Consider the following 23,716-nt stretch of genomic DNA (forward strand, 5'->3'; position numbering starts at 1 on the left):
GAAAATATGTTTATTCTAGTGCCTCAACTCTAGTTCACAGGAATTAGAAAGGGTTCTCACCCCCCCCCCGCATTACACTTTGGCTTTCTTAAATGTTACAAAGAGCACAGTCCCTTAGTCTATAGTAGAGAGTTGTCTATTTCTGTGATGTCCTTTTTGTGATGTCTTTGTTATGTTTTCTTTACATTAGAACAGCATTTGGGTTGATGCTTTGGAGGGGGAATAAGAAGTACTGTAATTGGAGCAATTCCTTGCATAATCAGAGTAATGTATCTTACCTTCCACAACATCCCTCTTGTAATCACTATCATTGTCACTATCTGTTGGCCGGTAATAAATATAAAATCCTTGGATGGGTGTGTTGTTGTTGCTTGAAGTGATATACTAGAAAAGAAATATTAAAACAACTGAAATTCCAGAACTACAGTCAACAAGGGGTATATTTTCCTGGGGCAGGGGCTGAAAGACAATGTTAATGTAATGTGGGAAAAGACAACGGAAGAAAAGTTGGCTTTAAAACAGTGAGAAGTATTTTGTGAATACAGTTCTAGAATTTTAGCTAAAGCTATATTCTCATTATTGTTTAAAGGTTTAAAATCTGGAACCATTCCATTCTGGGTTCAGACCAAATTAGCTTTGGTCACCTTGAGGGATGACCTTTATCAGGAGAAGGGCAGGAGTAATGTGACCCTGTTGCCTTTACACAACCCTTTGATATTATCAGCTATATGGTATCCCCCTAAATTGACTCCATGGCTTAGGTGTGGGATGCACTGTTTTGTTCTACCTGTGGAGTCAAATTCAGTGAGTGGCACTGGGTAACTGTTCCTCAGGCCCCAAACAGTTGCATCTGGTATTTACCATCTATGCATGAAGCTGCTGGGAGAAGTCTTTAGGCTATCTGGCACCCTGCGTCCTCAGTATGATGGTGATACTGTGCTCCAGTTCTCTGTAATATCTGAATCAGGTGTAACTGTTTAGGTCCCGGATCAGTGCCTGGATGCAGTAGTGGGCTGGATGAGGATTAATAAACTAAAGCTGAGGGCCTATGGGTAAGTGGCTCCTAGTTCTGGGAAACAAGAGTTGCATGTTCAAGATGGGGCTGCATTTGTCTGAAGGAATAGGTATCTAGCCTGGGGTATACCTGGATCTATCACTGTCACTGGTGACTCAAGTAGGTTCCATGGCTATGAATGCCTTTTTATAGCTCTGGCTGGTATGTCAGCTATGACTGTTCTTAGAAAGGCACAGCCTAAGCCAGTGGCCCATGCCTTGGAAATTCTGAGATTGCAGGAATATAATGTATTCAATGTGGGGCTGCTCTGAAGACTGTTTCAAAAGTTGCAGCGGGTGTACAATGTGGTAACTTGGTTGCTCAGTGGAGAACCATACTGTGGGCATGTAACATCCCACTTGAAGAAACTGCACCGGCTTTCAATTTGCTATTAAACAAAGTTTAAGGGTCTACTGCAATTTATAAAACCTTAAACAACTTGGAACCGGGTTACACAAAGGAATGCTTCCTCCCATAGACCTGTCCATGCAATGAGATCAGAAGATGAGCCCTCTTATGCATCCTTCTAGCCTCCAGACCACCAGGAAAAGGGCTGTTGTGACGGTAGCACCTACTATGTGGAACAGCCTCCCTACAGAGTTACAGTAGGCACTATCTATATTATGTTTTCATGCAAGTTTTTAAGAGTACATGTTCACCAAGGCATTTTCCTGAGTGCAATACTGGTTGCTAATACTGACTGCACATACTCAGCATTTATACTGTGCATTTCAAGTGCTCACTGCTATTCATATACAGCTGTTGGTTCCCAAAAGGTCAGTTTAGTATAATCCACTGATTTGTTGCTGTACAGAACAGACATTTGATCTAACGTGAGATGCAAGCAAAATCAATTTTTTCATGGTGCACATAAATTGATACTTACAGTCCACTTTAACATGATCTGAGTGTCGCTGACTGCCTCAGTGTAAGCAATGTGAGGTCCTGTGACGGGTCGGTTGGAAAACCGATTGGTAAATCCAGCTACCTGATAAGGCCGAGAGGCAGAACTTCGTGGGCTCTCCCCGTAGTTATTAATAGCAATCACACGAAACTTATATGCAGCTCCTTTCATATGGAAAAAAGAGAGAACTGAACATTAGATGAAAAGATAAAACCCAGCATTCTAGAAACATAGAACAGAAAGATCCAAATGGCCCTTGTTGTAAGATTATCTTATACTATTTTTCTCACTTACTATGCTGGACATCCCTTCCTGATAGAAAGATCCAATCTAGCCAAATACTGGATGAGATGTTATTTTCCACCAGAAAAGATATGGCAAGATGTGAGCACATGCCTGCTCTCTATACCAAGTTAGGAAAGTAAAAGCTGGTGGCATTAAAAGCAGCATCTTATAGTTTAACAGGATTTTAACTTGCTACAGCGCAAATGCAGAAACGTATAATACTGATTGTGATCTTTCTTGAACAAAAAATGTATATTAATACCTGGATCCAAACTGCCAACTTCCACTGAAAGTTTGGAAGGGGAGATGTTATCAGCTGCAACCAGCCACTCACTGTTCCTGTTCATGCGTTTATATTCTACTTTAAAGGCAGTGATGGGTGATCCACCATTGGCACGTGGTATCCAAGTGACATAAACAGAAGTCTCTGATGCCGTGGAAATAGTAGGTCGATCTGGTGCCTCAGGTACTGAAATAGGAAATTGAGGCGGCTTCATAAAGATTTAGAATAGTTAGAAGCACTTGATTTCTATACCCAGATTTTATTTAATAATGTGTTTCAGTCAAGTGAGAAAGAACATACTCAAATGTGCATTAGTCTTAAGCCCAGAAAATCCTTTCTGAAATGCAAACATGGAAGATCATTTCAGTTTTCAAATATGGAGATAATTAAAGCTTCTTAGGAAAAAAAATTAGCTAATTTGGCAATGTAGTCTATTGTATATAGCTTACATTATGCAAGAACACTGTATAATGTCAGCACACACCAGTCCTAAAGTATTAGCACATCATCAGAAACCAAGAGAATTGCATAGCTTAATTCACAACCACAGAAATAGACAGGGTGATCCGCTGTGTCACTACTACTTGGTACCAAAGTGAAATGAACGTATTGCACAGAAACCTAACCATTTGCAGTACAGAAAGCCTACAATCTAAACTGAAATTCCTAGATACAGTAACTATAAGAATAAAACTTTCATAAGTATCAAGAAGCTTTAAGACCTCTTAAAAACAAGTTAGCTAGCATTCAAAACCATGCAGATTATATTAATACTTACTGAACTCACTTGAAGTTAGACAGCAGTGGGAACAGAAAGAATGAAGAGAGGTGGTGTTAGTAAGTGTGATTATAACCATTCTGGCAGAAATATCCTTCAGTCTTTATTTTATTGGTTCATACATTTAAACTACATAGAGTATAGAATAGAGAAATGGGATATAATTTGGAAGAGGAAGATACATAGTTTAACCATGAAAAGGTTATATATCCTTAAGGCTATTTTCCAGCTTGTCATCTTCTACCACATAGGACAGACAACACATGCAAGCGCCGACACTTGACTATGTTGTTTCACATCAATTTAACTATGAAATGTTAAAATATTCTGTAAAATTTAGCAACTTGACAAAAGTGGTGGAACATTCATTGGACTCATTTTTTAGTAAATGAGTAGGACATCTCTCACTAATTATAAATTCCATTAATCCTACCATCTCAACATGCAACCTAAAGACCAACACAAATAAAACATTTTGATTATACACTGGAACCCTCTTCATTACACAACAAATCATATAGGAAATCAGGAGGGTAAATAAATCATGTAATGAGTGAAGAGTCCTACTTTCTAGAAGGTTTGGATGCACCAGAGAGTTCCCCCTGGGAATCAAGTTCCTGAATCCCCACACCTCAGCTGATGCACAGAGAGTTCATTCTTGGACAAACTCTGATGAATCGGGGGGACCACTGTCAATCATCTGATGACATTATGTGTATACTCTGTCAAAGTTGGTCCACAAGGTGGGGGTTGACTAATTGGCAGATTAAATATTGCTTTCCAGCTGCAGGATTCAGTCACATCTCTATCTGCCTAGCACCTCACATCACATATGATGTCAGGTTTGGGGCAAGTGGATGTGGTTTGGCGAAGCTCCACAGACCAGAGGTTCTCTACCCCAATCTAGCCCACTGCAATCTACTCTGACTGGAAGCACTCTCCCAAAAGCAGAGGTCTTACCCAGCACTGCTACCCAAGATCTTTAACTGGATGTAGAAGCTGCCTTATACCACATCAGACTATTGAACATCTAGTCCAGTACTGCCCATACTGAGCAGTGACAATTTTCCAGGTTCTCAGTCTTTCATAATCTGCTACCAGATTTTTGTTTTAACTGAAGATGCCAGGGATTGAATTTGGATCCTCTTCATGCAAAGCATGCATTCTGCAATGAGCAATGGGGCCTTCCCAATTCCACAACAGTTTAGCGCTCAGTCGGTGTTCTTTTAAGTTGCTATACTGTCATTCAACCAGAAGAGTCACAAATTGAACACTTACACATAAATGACCTGAAAATCAGATGAACAGCCAGAGAACATTCAGGAGGGTTTCCACACACACACACACACACACACACACACACACACCCCAAACCGTAATGTATGCTGCAGTATAAAATGCACAGACAAAAATCTGAATGGTAACACCTACCTCCACTATGTCGAGATGAATCTGGAAGGACCACTCCAAAATTGTTGGTTGCCCCTTCTTGAATGACAGAGTGCTTAGGAATACCAACTGGTTGAGAGGGAGCCTGTGTATTTTTTGAGGAGGAGGTTCTTTCTAAAAGAGAATTATGTGCTCAGTGAGTGGAAGAAACCCTTGCTAAGTCAGTCAATATCCTCTCCTATGGCATGTTTTGAACCAAGTAGTAAAGAAGGAGAAGAAGAAGAAGAAGAAGAAGAGGAGGAGGAGTTTGGATTTGATATCCTGCCTTTCACTCCCTTTAAGGAGTCTCAAAGCAGCTAACATTCTCCTTTCCCTTCCTCCCCCACAACAAACACTCTGTGAGGTGAGTGGGGCTGAGAGACTTCAGAGAAGTGTGACTGGCCCAAGGTCACCCAGCAGCTGCATGTGGAGGAGCGGAGACGCGAACCCGGTTCCCCAGATTACGAGGCTCCCGCTCTTAACCACCACACCACACTGGCTCTGGTTTATAATCACACACATCCCACACAATTTTTATGCCATTTGAGAACAGCTTTCTGCCCCATGGAGATAGGCAGCAATACTATTGAACCTAAATATTTACACTACAGAAATCCCACTAAAACTGAATATGCCATGCTATTGAAGGTACATCAGTTTAGCCTTTGCTATAGGACAGCCCGAATCTGCAAGTCTGTTTCAATGGAACTTTGGGAAGTTCCCAAGGAAAGCGTATTCTCATTGTGAAGAGATCCTAAAGTGCCCTTCTATGTATGAAAGAGCACAGCCTCCCAATAATGCAAGAAAGGTGATTTTGCCAATCTGCCTTCATTCCTGCAGCCAGCCAGCCACACAACTTTCAATACTATTCCCAAGGGACCCCCACTCTACCAGAGTGAATTTTCCTAGGGGCTAAAGAGGAGAGGAGAAATTTGCAAAAATCACCTTCCTCCCCTTATATCAGCAAGTGCAGACATTGTTCTGTGAATAGAAGATCACTCACAGAATCTCAGGGTTCTACTCAGACTGCAGATCTATGTTCAGTTCCTGAATCCTGGTTCAGAGCAAGTACTGGACATGGAGTTCCAATGAGACTGCAGCCACTATCTTTGGTTTTTTTATGGGTATTATAGGTCTCCACAAATGGGAACTTTAGAAAAAAGCCCATCAACTGCAATGTATTTTAACTACTTACTTACCTTTGCTAGTACGGAAAGTAAGCATGGAGGGCTGGCCTTCACCAGCTACATTTCTGGCTACCATCAAGACTTCATAGAGACTGGAAGGTTCCAGTTCCGAGAGAGAAAGTTCATTTTCGCTTCCAGGGACACGAACTGTATTCCAGTTGGTAACATTGAGATTATCATCCAACTGCAAAAAGGAATCACAAGAGGCTAAGAGCAAATAAACCCCTATCTGAATCTGCTGCAGTTAAATACAGGAAAGGCAAGTCTAAATATAAGCTAATACCTTAGTTATTTCATTATAAGAAAGTGAAAACAAGTAACTGATGTGAAAGAGTTTTCGTAATGACTTTTCCTGCAAAGCTTAGAGCAAGCTTTAGGAGCAGAGACATTGGGTCATGGAGTTCCCTAATCTTGCTAGGGTTTCTGGTTTTCTCCCTAAGCTTCTGGGCAGTATTTAAATTGGGAGGTTAAATGGGAAACTCCCAAGGCTCTATTTCATGTTGCCAGTAGCAAAAGAACCTGAAACCTCTGCATTCCCAAATAGCTACCTACTTATCCAGATGGATGTATCTCTCTTTGGCCTAATATTATCATCAAATACCAGAGTTCTGTACCGTGTGTGTGTGTTTAACATAAGCCCTGTTTGTTACTAAAAATAATGGCAGTCCAACTCATCCAATTTTCAAAAAAAAGGAAGTGCAAAGTTTATAAAATATAATGCAATTTGAATAAGTACCTTGCGGTATTTCACAAAATAGGCATTAATTGGCTGACCACCATCTTTTCCAGGGCGCCATACCAGATTGTACTGATCTGGTTTAAGAGTCTGTGGAGGACTGAGAATGATTGGAGCTTCTGGTGGAGAAATGCCACTGGATGTTTTTTCTGTAGCGACTTCTTCAGTAAGAATCTCTGTTGGAGATGAACTTTGAAGGCCCGTATCGGAATCATAATCTCCATCTCCTTCATCACTCTGGGCAATTTCCACAGGAGCAATTTCTTCTGCTTTTGTACTAGCTTCGTAGGAATCTACAGAAGGAAGTTGAAGGTTAGAGATATGCAGTGCTAGAAAAAGAGGCACCAGAACTCTCCATGAACGCTTCCCTTAATCTCTTATAAGGGCAATGGTGTCTACCTGAGAGATGCTAGAACTGAGTTCTGGCAAGTTCCAGCTGAAAAAAAGCCCTGGAGATAAGCATGGATTCCAATGTTATTGGTTTACAACTACCATCAGCCCCAGCCAATAGCCAATGGCTAGGTATGATGGAAGTTGTAATCCAACAGCACCTGAAGGGCATCATTTTGGATACCCCTACCCTACAGAACACAAAATATTGCTTTGCTTTTTGATCTTTACCAACAAATATGAAAGACACATTCTTGTGGCACAGTGAGCCAGACTGCACATCAGACAAAAGCATAATTAAATATAAAATTAAAATAAAACTCTGATTTAACGTGAACAAGCACTGTGCACTGGCACACAAGTTAGTCATACCTTACTTTGCTCCTTCCCTGCTCCTGTGTTTTCCAAGCCAGGAAGAAATAAACCATAGCCCTGGCTTAGGATTATGTGTGAACTAATAGTCATCGTTTATTTCCACCAAACCAACCACAACTGTTAAGTCAAGAACCCTGGTTCCTGTTCATGGGTTTGCTTGGCCAGAAACAAAGCATGATAAGTTGCAGAATATGTATGAACAGCAACAGGCAGATGCTCCTGACCAGCCATTAGTCGTATGATTTGTCCAAATCCAATTAAAAAAAAAAAGTTACCCTGACAGTACTTCAGCCAAAATATCTGCACGCTATTGGAGCAGCAACTTGGATGCCACTTACCAACGGTAAGGAAAGCTTCGGAACGAGCAGTCCCATATTCATTCATTGCTTCACAGGTATATTTCCCAGCATGCTCTGATGTAACAGGCTGAACATATAAGGAGCTTGATCCACTGCGAGACATGATGAAGTAGGTTCTGTCTGAAATGGAGTTGCCAGTTCTTGCTTGGGAGGATGACTTCCGTGATTTTGAATAAAGCACCTGTGAAGGATGGCTGGTAATCAGCCCGTGACTGTTGTACCAACGGATTACAGGCGGAGGCAACCCAGTGGCATTGCAGGACAGCGTGACTGTGTCACCTTCTGCTACTCTGCTGTTTGCTGGCAGCGAGGTTATAGTTGGCTTGAAGCCTCTGTCTATTAAAAATATAAATATAAGATACAAACTCATATTATAATAAAATACAGTACTGTTCTTGCATATCCCGAAGCCAGCAGAGTCATAAAGGGGGACAGCCTTTATGTGCATATATGGACATGTATGCACATAAAGGCTAAGTAGACTGCTTTGGGCCACAAACACATTAGAACCCACTCATGCAGGTGCTGTGATTGTTAACTACTCTAGTAAAAGAACATTTAATATTCTGAAGAGAAAGAAACTGAAAGCTTTCAAATATGCTCCCTAAAGTGACACATCAGCAAGAAGTATTATCAGAATTCTATTATTTGAGATTCTGCATATATAAGTTTACAGCTGGAATTTAGTTTCAATTGGCAACATCATCAAAACCATTGGCAACACTCTCAACACCATCAAAACTAAGAGGCAAATAAATTTAGTCTGTCACAGTCTTATAGCTCATACACTAGGTGGCCTATCAAAAATTGGCTAGTATTTGGTCAGTGGACTACAGCCTACTTTGTAACACAAGAAATGAGGTCTACCATTTTAAAGCATAACTTTTTGATCAGAACAATTTAGGAGAATAATCCCAGGAAGCAACGGGCTTTTTTCATGTTAGACTGAAAGATGTCGAAAAGTAAAGCAGAAGTTTATAAACAAAAAGGTGCTTGATGTGATTTATTTTTTTTACCTCCTTGGGAATGAAGTCTCCCAGTAGACTGCACAAATCCAATGCCATTGTTGACTAAACACTGATACAACCCTGAATCTTCTCTGGCGAAACCATTAATTCTCAGCTTGTTTCCTGAAGGTAAGTGCCGTGAAGAAAGATGGACAGGAGCTGCATTATGGTACCAGGTGAGGTTAGGTGTCGGGTTTCCATGTATTTCACAGGAAAGATGTATATTTTTACCCAGGGACACTAACTGATCTTGCAATCCTTTTGAAATTGATGGCGATTCTAGAATGGAAAAGAAAATGTACATATGATATGCTGCTTTCATTCTGTTAATTTCACAATAGCATGTCTCATGGACCATAAATTTATTGCTTCAAAAAAACTCGCCAATCAAGCATTTTGCCACTGCATATCTTACCAAGTACATTTATACTGTAGTTTACATGTTTCACAACTCCGGACTTGTTATCCACCACACAGGAGTAATTTCCAGCATCTGACGTATTAATCGAGTCTATCATAAGATGAGAGTGAAGCATTCTCCACCTGCCTTTAGTGAGTACATCTTGGTCATCCTTATACCAATGGACATAAGAAACAGACAGCCCACTAACAACACATTCCAACATCAAAGGATTGTGCTGAGGTACTGCCAAAGTCTGAGAAGTGGTGGGATGAACAATGTGAAAGTTGTCTGAGGAAGAGCCTAGAAATTGAGAGGAAAGGATACATGAGTTCTTTTCAATTGGGTGTTCAAAACTCTCTGGCTTCCTACATTCTCATCAAGGCATTATGTTTCTATATCATTTTATAAACATGCTAACATAACCACCCACTGTTGACCCTAGGCTGAGTGAAGATGTAACATTTGATTGTACAGTAGTTTGTTCCCTTCAGCCTGGTTAAATTTCCAAACATTTGCCAGGCAGCCAAGCTAAATCTTAAGTAGTACACATTAGTAACATGTGCTTATCACTTTTCCTTCTTCATTCATTTTTCTGCTTGCAAACTGCTTTAACCATAAGAATCTACCTTACACGAAGCCAGACTATTGGTTTATCTAGCTCAGTATTGCTTATCATGTCTGGCAGCAGCTCTGCAGGGTTTCAAGGTGTGGGCATTTCTTGGTCCTACCTAGAGAGGCCAACTTTTTCATGCAAAGCATATGCTCTGCCACTGAGTTGTGGCCCTTTGCAATGGTCTGCTTGATGCAGATGCAACTCTTTAAAAGGGTTAATACTAACTACAATTTACAAACACACTCCAAATTATGTTTTCACATCCATAGTAATAATTTAGGTATTTAGATTCAATGCTTAACTGAATTAGATTCAATGCTTAACTGAATCCTTAATTCAGTTAAGGAAAACTGGTTATGCGTTGTGTGCATAGTACCTGATACTTTGACAGGGCTTCCTCCAAACTGAACTTTTCAAAGTGCAAGGTATGAGATTAAGGGAACTTGCAGTGGTAGTCCTTGGTGGTTTACGCCCTATGATTTCATGGAACAATTTTAGTCCTATCACATTCAATACTCACTGCTGATTATGAGCTTATGTCCATTGGGTTCATGTTTAAGATCATCAGTGACTGGGTTATATGCTGCACACTTATAGAATCCTTTGTCATCTGAAGATACATTCAAAATTTGCAGATTTCCAGATGGGAGAATTAGGTAGTTTTCTAGGATAAAATTGGGTTATTATTAATTAAGTTGCTATGGACTGATTTTCTACTCAAGTGTGCAGATTAATCAGTGTTTACTGAAACAGAAAGATAATGTAATGACCAAAGCTCAAATTACTGTAGCAATTCCTAATGGTCAGGAAACAGACAGAAAGTGAAATCCCTCTCTCTCTCTCTCTATATATATACAGTGGTACCTCGGGTTAGGTACTTAATTCGTTCCAGAGGTCTGTTCTTAACCTGAAACTGTTCTTAACCTGAAGCACCACTTTATCTAATGGGGCCTCCTGCTGCCACCGCACTGCCAGAGCACGATTTCTGTTCTCATCCTGAAGCAAAGTTCTTAACCTGAAGCACTATTTCTGGGTTAGCGGAGTCTGTAACCTGAAGCGTATGTAACCTGAAGTGTATGTAACCCGAGGTACCACTGTATCTACCCAGAATTAAATTCTATGGAGTTCCATGGGACTAATTCTTTGGTAAGGGTGCACTGGATTGCAGCCATTTAGATCTTTTTATTACACAGTGTCTTACCTGTTGATTGTTCCAGCCATTTCCCTCGTACACGGAAACGAATATGTGCCTCTGGACTACTTTTGGGTGGCTTGCAACTGATTAAAGCAGTATTCCCTTCTTCCGCAACAATTGTGTTCCTCACTGAGGTCTCAAAATCATCAAGATCTAGAAGAAAATGTAGTTCTTTCTTTAAAGGTTCAGAAAATACAGCAGGATCTACTTCCAAAGTTTTGGGTTTAATAAAAATGGGGTGCTCAAGTCCTGATCAGAGGATATTTCTCAAGAGAGAATGTCAATGCAGTAACAATGAAGGAAAACCTTAAGTTCATGTGTGTCCTTCCCTTCCCACTTTACTAAGCACAGAAATTAAAGTTCCAGCATACAGCCCAGTTTGAAGTTTATTTTCTACAAGCTCTCTGTGTGTGCGCGCACATATGTGCGGGGGATGAATATACCTACGTCTGAATATCCATTGTTACTGTATTGACTGCCTCCTGAAGAGCACCATCCAAAAATTCTTCTAACCTTTTCGACCTCAACAATGCTATATGGGCAATCAGAGAATTTCAATTCTAAATGAAAGGTAGGATGAATTCATTCAAAGCATCATTTAAAAAACCTTTCAGTTATTTTGCAATAAGGCTAAAAGGAAAGGATAAAATACAAGAACTAGTGGGATACTGTTATAAAATCAGATGCAAGAGAAAGGGCATGTAACAAGAACAGAGTACATTTTGATCCAGCAATGCAAGATAATTAGAATAGCAGAGTTGAAATTTGACAATGTGTAGAATATAGTGCTGTTGTACAGTATTGCCATGCCAGTTTTCATTGGCTAGGTTTGCACAGCACATTAAACCATTGTTAAAACAAATTATGACTGAGTTTGAATGAGCAGAGTTGCTGGTGCATACTGCTGAGAGTACAGATGTCTTCTTCCTCCCCTGCTCCTGCTGTACTGTTGGGAAATAAGCCATGATCTGGTATGTCATGTTATCTGAACCCACTCTTGTGGTTTGTTTCTCTCCAAATAACTTTGGCTTCCACATCTTGCTCCTTTGTAGAAAAAACAACTGGGTTTGAACAACATGACATGCAGCGGCAAGGAAGAAGTGAAGTGCTCATGACTTCAGCAGCATGCATGAACATGCTGCTCCACACTGGTTTCTTTTAACTATGGTTTAATGTGATGTGTGAACTGGGCCACTGTTTTGTACAATTCTCAGCTTATGTTACAGAGCTGCTAGTTCACTTAAATGCCAATTCACCTACCAGTAGCTCCAACCTTTCCCATTTTCACCTCCAAGTGGTACAGTACACTTAGATATATTCACAATTTATTGCAACCAGTAGAGTTTGTCAGTGCTAACTGACCTTTATAAGCTCTCAAGGGAATCCTGCTATGGGTCAATACTCTACAAAAACACTTACCCGTCTCAATTATGAGAAACTTTTCTCTTATGGGTATTTGGGATATGCTTCATACACACAGCATCTTTATAAAGGAGATTCTTTAACTCAGACTTACAAGACAATTCAAGCATCTTACTTCTGATTCCCAAAAGCCAAATCACCCTCAAGTTGGAAACACGTTTGAAAACAAGAGGGGGGGGGGGGAAGTTTTCAAAAGACAAATATAAGCATGGGATTTTTGTTGAGGCCTTTTAACTTTCATTTAAGATTGTATATGCAAATCTAATTTTTTTGCAGTTGATTATGGTTTATAATGTAAATTATGGCAATTCCCAGGGAATTAACAAGCTTTTCTTCCCCTCCCCTTTCAATTCAGGTAAAACTGATCAAACTTGCAGCATCTACCTAAAAACCAGGGGGTGTTTGGGTAGGCCTTCAGATAAAGATTTCTTCATTTAGCACAAACTCCCTTTCTAGAACATGTTTATAAATTGTAATATGAGGACTGATTTTTACTGGAAGAAATTAGTAATTGTTTCTTTCTATATTATGTAGTTAACTTCAAGAGAAAAACACAAAACAGATATTTTGTTTTACTATGTGCTTCTAACACAAAGGTCATCCCTTAGTCCCATATAAGGCATATTTAAAAACACATAAATTCCTCCCAGATGTTAAATTCATGGATGTGGCAAACAAAAAAATGGGCAAAATAAAAGGAAACGTTATAAAAAGGTAATGTGCTCGGTTTTACCATAAATAAAAGTATAACTTACAGGCAATGGATACTGTTGCAGGCCTGCTGATAATTGCACCAATGCTGCTATTGACTATGCATTGGTATACACCTGAATTTGAAGGGCTAAGGGAGAAGATTGTAAGGTATCCTGGCTGTGAGTCTACTTGCTCCACTTTCTTGTGTAATTTCTCGCCATTGAATAGCCAAGATACATGAGCCGTGGAGGGCTCAGCAGTACAATGAAGCTTTACAGTTGCACCAGGTTTCTGGATGGTAGAAAGTGGCTCAGAAACAAAGTGAGGAATCAAATCTAGAAAAGAAAGAAACACACAGTGCAACCAATTCCTTTAGCCGTTAGCAGTTTGAGTATGTATGAAAATGTGAACTAAACATTTGGTATGCTGCAGGTTATATACAGTACAGTGGTACCTTGGGTTCTGGAGGTCCGTTCTTAACCTGAAACTGTTCTTAACCTGAAGCACCACTTTAGCTAACAGGGCCTCCTGGTGCGGCCGCGCCGCCGGAGCACGATTTCTGTTTTCATTCTGAAGCCAAGTTCTTAACCCAGGGTACTATTTCTGGGTTAGCGGAGTCTGTAACCTGAAGCATATGTAACCCGAGGTACCACTGTACCGCAGTTTAGCCCAAAGGCCCCCAAAGCCGTGGAAAACATTAATACGTATTGATGCAAAAGAAATACGCAATAAAGGTACAATATAGAAAACACAACAATCAAAAGAATATAAAATAGTGTCAGGATTTTCAATAGGAAACATCATGGGGGGGGAGGGAATCCCATAGATATTTTTTTTATGTATCTCCTACAAATACAGACAGTTTATACTATTTCAAAATTTATATCCAGCCTCAATATTTATGCATTCTTTACTCATAAGCACTACAGACTGGAACAGAAAACCATTTTGAAGCTAAACCTTAGCTCAATATGAGCATTTTTACCACTCTCAAAATCAAGTACAGTGCTAGACTGACAATGCAGAAACCGCTTTCTTTACAGTGAAGCCAAACTATTTAATATACAATGACCTCTGATCACCATATGTGGCATCATCAAGTTTAATTCTAAATCCTTTGACTGATTTTAAAAAACTCAGTTTTAAATACAGAAAATAGTAGAATATTTTAGCTTGATTATCATATATTAACAGACACTTCAGGTACTTATATCCAGGAAGGTCTTTCTGATCCAATTTATCTGTCTGTATCATTGATATGAACAGATCCACACGTGTGGTTCACTTTTTCTGCTTCTTGTAAGTATACTGTATCTCTCTTTAGAATCCATATTAGTGTGCAGTCTTTGATGGGATTTATCCCTGCGGGTGGCACAGTGGGTTAAACCACAGAGCCTGGAGCTTGCCAATCAGAAGATTGGCAGTTTGAATGGTTAGGTTGTGCCCAAGTGAGGAGCACATAATATAGGGGCATGGCAATAGAGATCAACTACCAAAATGTCTGGAAGAGAACATTAGGTATATATGACAGTTTAGGAAGGTGAACTTACCTGAAGCTGTAGTTGAGAAGCAAATGGTAACTATAAGAAAAAGTAGTTCTTGTAAAGGTCCAGGATCAGGATGCATAGTGCCAAGTTAGAAAGTGTTGTGGCAAAGAGCTTCAGATTAATGAGAATCACTGAAGAGCCTACAAAAGAATAGGCATGTTATTATTATTACAATTAATTTATTAATAGCCTTCTAAATAACTGTCTCAATGTGATTTACACATAAGAAAATTAAAAACTGTTTAAAACAAATACATTTAAAAGAATACTAAAATCCTAACAAGTGAACACTTGTAATAAACACCCATTTATCCACCTGGAAAAGCCTATCAGAACCAAAATGTCTTTAATGGTTTCTTCAAAGTACAGATAGTGGACACCTGTCATATCTTAACAGGAATGTTATTTGATAGAGCAGGGGTGGCCACACTATTATTTACTCAATCTGTATACTACATCCATAGATCTTGGGGTGGTTCACAGCATAAAAAACAAAATTAAATACACAAAATAAATTTTTAAAATGAACAAAAAAATAAAAATAATCCAATAACCCCCCTCCTCTCCTACAGATCTTATCTTTCATATTTTAATATTTACAAGTGTGTAAATATAATAACTGTTTTACAAAGGAAATTCTCTCAGATGTCTTTTGTCTAGTTGGCTTTTGTTAAGTTTTTAAAATCTAAAAATAAGGTTGGTTATTTCTTCATTCCATAATTGCTACAGTACCATTTCCACATGCTTATATGATCCTGACAGACATATTAGTGGGTTAATTGAATCCCATCGTACAAAATGAAGCTGTACCTGCTATTTAAGCAAATACAACATTTGTGTAACTTAGCTACCAAGGAATGCCTAACAAGGAGGAAGGAGCAGCACATGTTGGAGGCTACTATTTAGGTATTTATTTTATTACTACTGTTTTTCATCTGTTTTTCAGATATGAAACTGTCTTGTTCCATTTCTAGCTCCTGAGTTTCTCCTCAGCATCTCTCAGTGCTAGGAAAACTCTAACCTGCCCTTCCAATGCATTTGCTGTTGTAAAGGCAGTACACAACAGGTAAAAACAGGAAAAATCAAACCTACCACTACCACAAACTAATATAGCAGCAGCAGCATCAACAACAACAACATTGTTGTTGTTGTTGTTCCTTAACAGGGACTCAAAACAGCTTTCAGATACGTAAATGTAAGAACAGCTAAAAAGGCTGACATAGCAGATAAAAGTAATCTAAAACAAGGGTTTGCCATATTAAATTCATTAATCAGGTATGTCAAATGCCTGCAGAATAGAAGCATTCTGATGGGACAGTAAGATGAGGCCAGAAAGATTGCATGAATAAGATGTAATATGGTACAGCCAAACAGATGTGAATGATACACTGAAGTTCGTTTGAGGGAAGGCCTACTTCTTTTCTGTCATATGGAAAGGAGTAGGGCAAGGGGAAAACCACTCAGACCTGTGCTTTCTAGGAACAGCACAAACAGAAGTGTGGATGAGCCCTATGTTGCTTTCCTTATCAAAGAAGGCCATAAGAGATCTCCAAGTTGCTTAAGGGAATTCAGTTTTTAGGAGTGAAGTCTTTGCATGTGTTCAACACACTGCATTTACATTTTCAGCTCTGTTTTAAACAGATGTTACATACTTTTCACTAACTGTTTCCAACTGCAGTACAGTTCTGGTGTACCTGAAAGTCATTTTAGGATGAACAACATGCCTAAAGGGGTGGGTGGGTGTAAAGGTGTCCTGTACTGTTTTTGTTTACTCCAGAGGTATTGCTAGCACCATATCTGTCAATTATTTTCCATGTCTACTAAGGAAAGGGTTTTTTTAAAATGGCATAAAATGAGGTATATAATTGCTGCATTAGAATGTCCAATGTAGAAGTGAACTATACTCAACCAGCAGGAACTCAACATTTTATACTACCATTTGCTGGGTAATTTTCTTACTGAAAAGAGAAAAACTCACATAAATAATCTAAGGTATTTAGTTCACTTTTATTATTTAGTTCACTTTTATTTGTGATCCTTTAGATTTCAAGCTGTACAGATGGAAATAACTGTATAGAAGAGTTTATTTTTCATTTATTCAGTAGTAGAATCACCTGAGAAGTATGTGAGAAGTAAACATTTAGAGAACTTTAAGAGGATGAGAAGCAGTGTTTTCTCTATCTGCCAAATCCTTCTACCATCTATTTATGTAAAGAGTGTAGTTGGAACTACACTCATCATCATCAACTTTACCCAGTTATTTCACAGGCTTTGTATCCAGAAAAATTTCAAAAGTCATCCAGTGGACCATATACATATCTATGCTATACATGCTCTTTAATGTATTGATTTTCTAGGATTGTCTTTATTTTTAAAAATCAGTGTTGTATTAAATGAAACATGGTTTACAAAACATCAGTTGTATTCACATAAGAAACCATCCAATGAAATAAACAGTCTGAAGTGGACTTTTGTGTTTTTTGTTGCTACATAGTCAGGCTATATGCTCTTAATCCTACTTGTCAAAAATGGCTACAAAAATGGCTACAAAATGGTTCATATCGGACAATGCATGTGGTGGGAAGCACTGTGCACAAATGAAAGAAAATACAGGCCCTCCCTTAGTTTTACAAAGGGAGAGACACACATGCAGAAGGGACTAAAAGAAAAAGGTAGAGGAAGAAAAGGGTAGAGGAAAATCAACAGTTTGATACTGCCAGAACGAAGACACCTAGGATCACTGGCCTTCCCTTGTGAATATTCTGGTTGGAATAGAACCTGTGAAACTACTCAATGGTCCTTAGTGCTCTGGTAAGTGAGGGAAGCCAGTGTCATCTTCTTCATACAACTGCAGTCACAGGTCCTTGTAGTTGGTGTAGAGTTCTTTCCATTAGGGAGATGGAAAGAAAATATGGCTAGGGCCAGACTAGTCCTCCCTTTGCCATGGTGCTCTGGGATGGAGAGGGGTACAAGCTCCCAGTGGTCCTCACTCTTCTGGCTAGTGATAGAGGGCAAAGCATATTTGAACTTGCAGTTGAAGTCAACCATATATTACATTCTCCAATGCTTTTAATTCTAAAAGAGCAAGGTCACATCTACACCATAAAGCACTCATATCAATTTAACAGCTGTGACTTCCTGCAAAGAATCCTGGGAAATGTAGTTTGTTTTAGGGTGTTGACCTCACAGACCTGCAATTACCAGCACCCTGAGCAAACTTCAGTTCCCAGGATTCTCCATTACCCGCCCTGAGCCCGGCCTTGGCTGGGGAGGGTGGGGTATAAATAAAAATTATTATTATTATTATTACAGTATAAGAAATTTAAATGTAAGTTGTGGATGTGACCTAAGTTTCTAGCCCATATATTTTGAAGGTAAGTTTTAATGTGGTGGGCAATGCCTGATAAAAATCCATGATTCCTGAATGCTTGCCATATTAAATTTTCAGTGGAGCATGAATGCTTAATAAAATGTATTATGAAAAGTAGAAGCAGAAAATTCATGCAACTTGTACATGTCACAAATTTTACTGTTTGCTATAAAACTGAACATCCAGAAAACACCCAGTACTATTTATAGCAACATGTTTAATAAGAGAAAATAAATTACGTTGCTTTTCAAGAAGTTTACTTTATGATGGCTTATTAAAGAATTTCTTTACTCCCACTTTCTCTTCATCCAGTAACCACTTAAGTGGCTTTCTGACCAGAATTTATTTATTATTGGCAGATTAGTTTCCATATAAAACAAAATGTCATGTATGTTAATTTCTCTATCAGAAAACAGTAATTCACAAAAACAAAGGGCTTCTGATTTAAGCATCATCTCAATCAGGGCAGCTAAGCACTCATCATGAACTACATTTTGGCACGGTATTTATTTACAAAAGCATTTTTATTTTTGAGGGCAGCAAAATATTCTGCCTTTCTACCATTTGGTCTATGAGGCAGCTTACAAACAAAGCAGTATCAAACATCAGTAGAATTCTAACCATTTCCCAAGTAACAGCTGTGTTAGTCTTTTGTGGTTCTGGCATAAGTATTTGTTGTCTTTAGTCTACCTCATCAAACATATGAAGTGTTACTCCAAGTTACAGGTAGATACACACATATTTACAAGCATATACCCCATTGAGAGGGACTGTAAAAACTAAGGTCAAAGGAAAATGAAATGCAGAAAAAAATAGACAGTGATCATTACATACTTGACAGTGGTAATTCACAAAGTGTACTTGATGACAGAAATTCTGGCACTGGAAAGCTAATCTGCCTCTGAAGTCCCTTTGCTTTAGGATGGGCACTTTGAGATCATTTACAGAAATATCTCCCCAAATGGCTTTTGAATAATGTCATTTCTGGTGCCAGATTTGTGTTCACTTATTCTTTTGCACAGAGATGGGTTTTTCCGCTGTAGAATGCAGAAGGGTATTGCGGGTAGATTTTTCAGTTTGTTTATTAAAACATTTCTATTCCACTTTTCATATACAGAAAGAAATACCAAAGCAGCTCACACAATAATAAAATGTAACAAATCCAATAAAAATAATCAGTACAATCATCCCAATGACCAGTATTAGTAATATTAAGGGTCAGGGAAAAAATGAACAGATATGTCTTCAAATCAGTGGCAGAAACACCCCAAGGTTGGTATTTCCCTGATTTCAGTGGGAAGAGCATTTCATGTGGTAGGTGCCACAAAGGAGAAGGATTTCCTTGCACAACCAGCAATCGGATCTCTGTGGTTCATGGTACAATCAGGAGGGTTCCATCGGCAGACTGCAGTGAGTGACTATACTGCAGTAACTGCAAGTCTGTACAGGAGAATGGAGTCCCTCATATATCATACTGAGAGATAAGCAGGTGAATCCTAACAAGTTCAATATTTTGTGTTTTTAAAAGTCAAAATAAGTAGATAGTCTGACCAATTAATATTAATTGCCATTAAGCTCAATAAGCAGCAAAGTCTTCACACTGTACTGAAAAGACCACAAACTTGACACCACACACACATCCCTGGGAAGAGCTCCCTACCTGGGTTGCCACTACTAAAAAGACACCCACCCTGATCACAGATGTCAACTTGAATAAAATATTGAGGGGGCCCAGGTAAGCCGCACTCTGCATAACTGATCACATAACATGGCACATGCACACCATTTGAATGGCAATGCCAATCAACCTTCAGGGGCCCGCCTCCCTCAAATATTTTAGGGGGGGGGTAAAGGGACCTCACCCCCTAGGAGATGGTCCCTATGTCCCTGATAGTTACTTGTCTCACTTCATTTCAGAGAAATATTGACTATGAGCAACTTGACTGGAGTTAATCAGTGCATTAAGACAGAGTTGTTCTGCCTGGCCTTTGGCTTGGAGCCAATTTGATTCCCTCCCTCTCTTTCTTTTTTCTTTTCCTTCTCCTCCTGCGAGGAGGCTACATTTTAATATTTTAATGTTGCAATATTTAATGTATTTTAATTTTGTTTTTAAGTTGTAATCATTCAACTTGTTTTTATTATTGCTTGTAAGCAGCTCTGAGCCCGGCCTTGGCTGGGGAGGGCGGGGTATAAATAAAAATTATTATTATTATTATTATTATTAACCCTAGGCAAGTGCCCAGTAAAGCTGAAGAATCATGTCATTAAGATGGAAGACATAGATGGAAGTGTGTACCATTTGCATATTGGGGCTGATCTCACTCTGATGATTCTTGTACTGTAAATATTATCACCCTGGAGATAATATTCAACAAGTAAGCTGCTAAGAACAGTTCCCTAGGTTCACCTTCCTGAACCTCCCAGCAACATCCATAGTCAATGGTATCAAATTTGACTGAAAGATCGGGGGGGGGGGGTCAACATTCATGGTATCCAGATCTCTACAACAGCATAGGTCATCTACCAGGGTAACCACAGTACCGAAACTCAGCCTGAAGCTGAAAGGAAAGGCCAACAACTTCGTTAAGTGACAGGTGTCCTTTCATTTGTCATCACTGATATCTCTATTGATCATTTCAAGAGGTCAAGATTTAATGAGTCTACAGATTGAAGTCTCTTCATCTGTACAAGTTGTAAATCTTCAAGAAAGAGGCAGCATGAGATGTTACAGTTATTTCAGTCACAGAATATTATTTTGGACATTAATCACAATTTCTAATATTCCAAAATCTGGATCATTACTTATTCCTTATTTATTATGTTAACTGTCCATAGTGAACAAAATTCTGAACTGGAGAATTTACTGCAGAATCGAATCATCACTATTTATATTTAGCTTTAGTTCAGAATGTCAAATCAAATGAGTGAACAATATTTTTAGAGATATTTGCAGGAATTTCTGCAGTAAACATTACAATCCTAGCAAATATTTGCAGATCATTTTGTGCACATGATTAATACATTGTTTTGTACCATCTATATATCTAGTGATTTCTGCACTGGAATATATTTTAGGCCCTTCTACTGATGTGCTTAAAGAAATAAGCAAATCATCCATTTAAAGTAGCACCAAGTTTTCAAAAAAATTCAAAAATTAGTAAGATCATGATTCCACTCCTAGAAGCCAGACAATATTGCTTTTGTTACCCCAGCTCTAAAATGAGCTTTTGATAAGTGGCTAATTTGCTTTAGATGAATTACAACAAAGCTTCTTTGCCCTTTGAGAATATTAACTGAATGAATAATAATCCATCTATATGGCACTCAACAGTGTTCAACACACTTCAGCTACATTTTTTCTTGTCATAATACTTTAAAAATCCATGAATGTATGTCAGTACTATCGACATATTACAAATGTGAGGGGTGGAGAGCTGAGAGAGGTAGCAAATGACACCACCAGTGCAAGTCAATGCCTTTGAAAAATGGAGGATTTTAAAATTTTGTGCGACAGATAAATTTCAACTTATGAAAGTTGCTTATTTCATTCTGTTGCAATTTCAGAGTTTTGTATGATCTTAATCTGTACATAACATTGGGTGAAGAAACATCTTATCACACTGCCCCCCTTGCATCAATGAAAACCCATTTAGATTCCACTACATCTGTCAGGAACAGAACACGTTTTTAAAAGTGAAAATTGATCATTATGTTTCCCACTGAGCCACCTTAAAAGCAAAAGTAGAGACGTCTACATTATTTGGAGAAAGGTATTTCCTTAGTCACTGGCATTTCCTTAGTCACTGGCTCCTCCGTGATTCTCAAAGCCTTTGATCACAGTTTTCATGCTGTTTCGTCAGACCTCAGGAATACAAGTGTAACAGCTGGCATATGCAATTCACTAGGCCTTATTTGTTTACAAGGAGTGGTTAAACATCAGCTAGTAACAACTGACTTGCTGCCCATCAATTTTAACTGCTAACCCCAGGGTTCATTTCTTCACTCTTCTGAGAACTGTAAAATCTCTCAATGCACATTCATGTACAATTGACACTAATACATTCTCTCTCACAGGGCTGTGGGTTTGGGATTTTTAAAAAGTTGCTGTGCATTAAACACTGAAAGGGAGACTGAAAAGTCAGGGAAATGTAAATTTAAGCAGATTTTAGATGCTTAATAGACACTACCAACTACCAAATTATACCTAGGAAATATAGCACCTTTGGGGTTTGTTACCCTACGCCCCCCACCTTTTCACAGGCTCAATCAAGTCGGCCAAGCATGTAAACTGATCCTGTCGCCAGCAAAAGCATTTCCTTTCACTGTGGTCAGCCAAAAACAGAGAAGAAAATGGAAATGACTTGAAGTTATGGCACCAAAAAGACCAGACAAGCAAGGAAATAATCAACTCCACATGAGCCACTTCTAGCCCATCACAATGAAAAAGGCCTATGACTAACCCCAGGAAAGGTCATCGAGACCATGGGGGTCACATGAAGAAAAAGGCAATAGTGAGAGGCTGCCAGCTGCAATAAGAATCAGTGTGTTCCTAATTACATTCAGAAAAGAAGGGATTGAGCTCAAATAATGTTTCGATTTAGTCACAACCTAATGTAAAAGCCAGGAACTACAACTTAAATTTTTGTGTATTACTAGATTAAAAGAAGTCAGGCCTCCAACATACCTGCGGATGAGAAACTTGCAAAAGTGATTTGAAAAGTCAGATCTAGAAGTACTTTGGGAAGAGAGAAGTGAGTCTGTTGGTTTCCAAGGTTCAGTCCTTCAACTAAATTTGCACTTTCAATATTTGTACTAGCCTTTCACAAATCTATGGTACTGAATGGAACAAAGAATTTACCAGTAGTTTTTCAAAACAAGTATGAAGGCAGGATATGTGTGCACACACCTAAATTTTCTAAATTTAGGACAAAAATACAATGTGTGTAACAAGCTAATTTGAATTATACTTTAGAATCATAATATTATTTCAAAAGTTAACATTTTTAACCATTTCAGGAGAATTTTTTGTTATTCATTATTTTTGACACAGATATGTTACAAGCCAGGCTTTAATTTATCAGAAATTTCAAGATGGCATTGCTTATTTATTCCAGAATCCTAGGTGTGTAACCTGATATCTGAAGCACCTGGGAGGGACTTATTTAGCCTGCAGTCTCCATCTTGTAACTGAGTCTACAAGCTGACCTCTTGGTCTCATCTCTGTGTAAACATCTTATTTGTAAGCTGAGTTCTGGGGAGCTCAAAAGTATGCTACACTTTTGTGACATTTTGGATGGTCCCGATGAAGATATTACCAAAGTAGTGGAGATATTGTCATATTTTACTTGTGTATCAGCCTGCCTAACTTTGCCTTTTTTCTTATTATTGTATGTCATCTTTAGTAAGCAAATAGAATGGCAATTAAGATTTTTTTAAAAAAACTGTTCTAAAATTGCTAGACCAAACAGAAGACAGTCCTCAAGCCTGCTGTCTTTTTCCACAACTGCCTTCTTCCACCTATTACTATTGGGGTAGCTCTTCCCACATCTTCCTTGGGGCAAATTAAGAGCTGTATGCCCTGAAGGAAGGCAGAAATGAAGAAGCTCAAGGTAGGAGGCTCATTATCAGCTCTTGAAGGGACCACCACTTGGTCTAAGAAGAAAATGTTCCATATTTTGTACCATTTG

General features: G+C 38.8%; 1 protein-coding gene across 5 annotated transcripts in view; it reads right to left on the reverse strand.

Moving 5' to 3' along the window:
• Positions 1 to 23,716, reverse strand: part of CDON (cell adhesion associated, oncogene regulated) — a 119,006-nt gene that overhangs the window by 20,292 nt on the left and 74,998 nt on the right. For all 5 annotated transcript variants that reach the window (XR_014520205.1, XM_083480362.1, XM_083480360.1 and 2 more), the window contains 13 exons: positions 14,663 to 14,799; positions 13,175 to 13,447; positions 11,004 to 11,150; positions 10,323 to 10,466; positions 9,202 to 9,489; positions 8,796 to 9,065; positions 7,759 to 8,115; positions 6,656 to 6,948; positions 5,932 to 6,103; positions 4,736 to 4,867; positions 2,506 to 2,712; positions 1,941 to 2,122; positions 279 to 384 (listed from right to left, as the gene is read on the reverse strand). Coding sequence is in view for 4 of the 5 variants with exons in the window: in XM_083480362.1 (XP_083336488.1) it covers positions 279 to 384; positions 1,941 to 2,122; positions 2,506 to 2,712; positions 4,736 to 4,867; positions 5,932 to 6,103; positions 6,656 to 6,948; positions 7,759 to 8,115; positions 8,796 to 9,065; positions 9,202 to 9,489; positions 10,323 to 10,466; positions 11,004 to 11,150; positions 13,175 to 13,447; positions 14,663 to 14,738 (2,647 nt within the window). In the remaining variant the exon portion in view is untranslated. The remainder of the gene's footprint in view (positions 1 to 278; positions 385 to 1,940; positions 2,123 to 2,505; positions 2,713 to 4,735; positions 4,868 to 5,931; positions 6,104 to 6,655; positions 6,949 to 7,758; positions 8,116 to 8,795; positions 9,066 to 9,201; positions 9,490 to 10,322; positions 10,467 to 11,003; positions 11,151 to 13,174; positions 13,448 to 14,662; positions 14,800 to 23,716) is intronic.

The sequence above is a fragment of the Podarcis liolepis genome (genome assembly GCF_965112155.1).
Source record: "Podarcis liolepis genome assembly, chromosome: 16".
NCBI classification, from domain to species: Eukaryota; Metazoa; Chordata; class Lepidosauria; order Squamata; family Lacertidae; genus Podarcis; species Podarcis liolepis.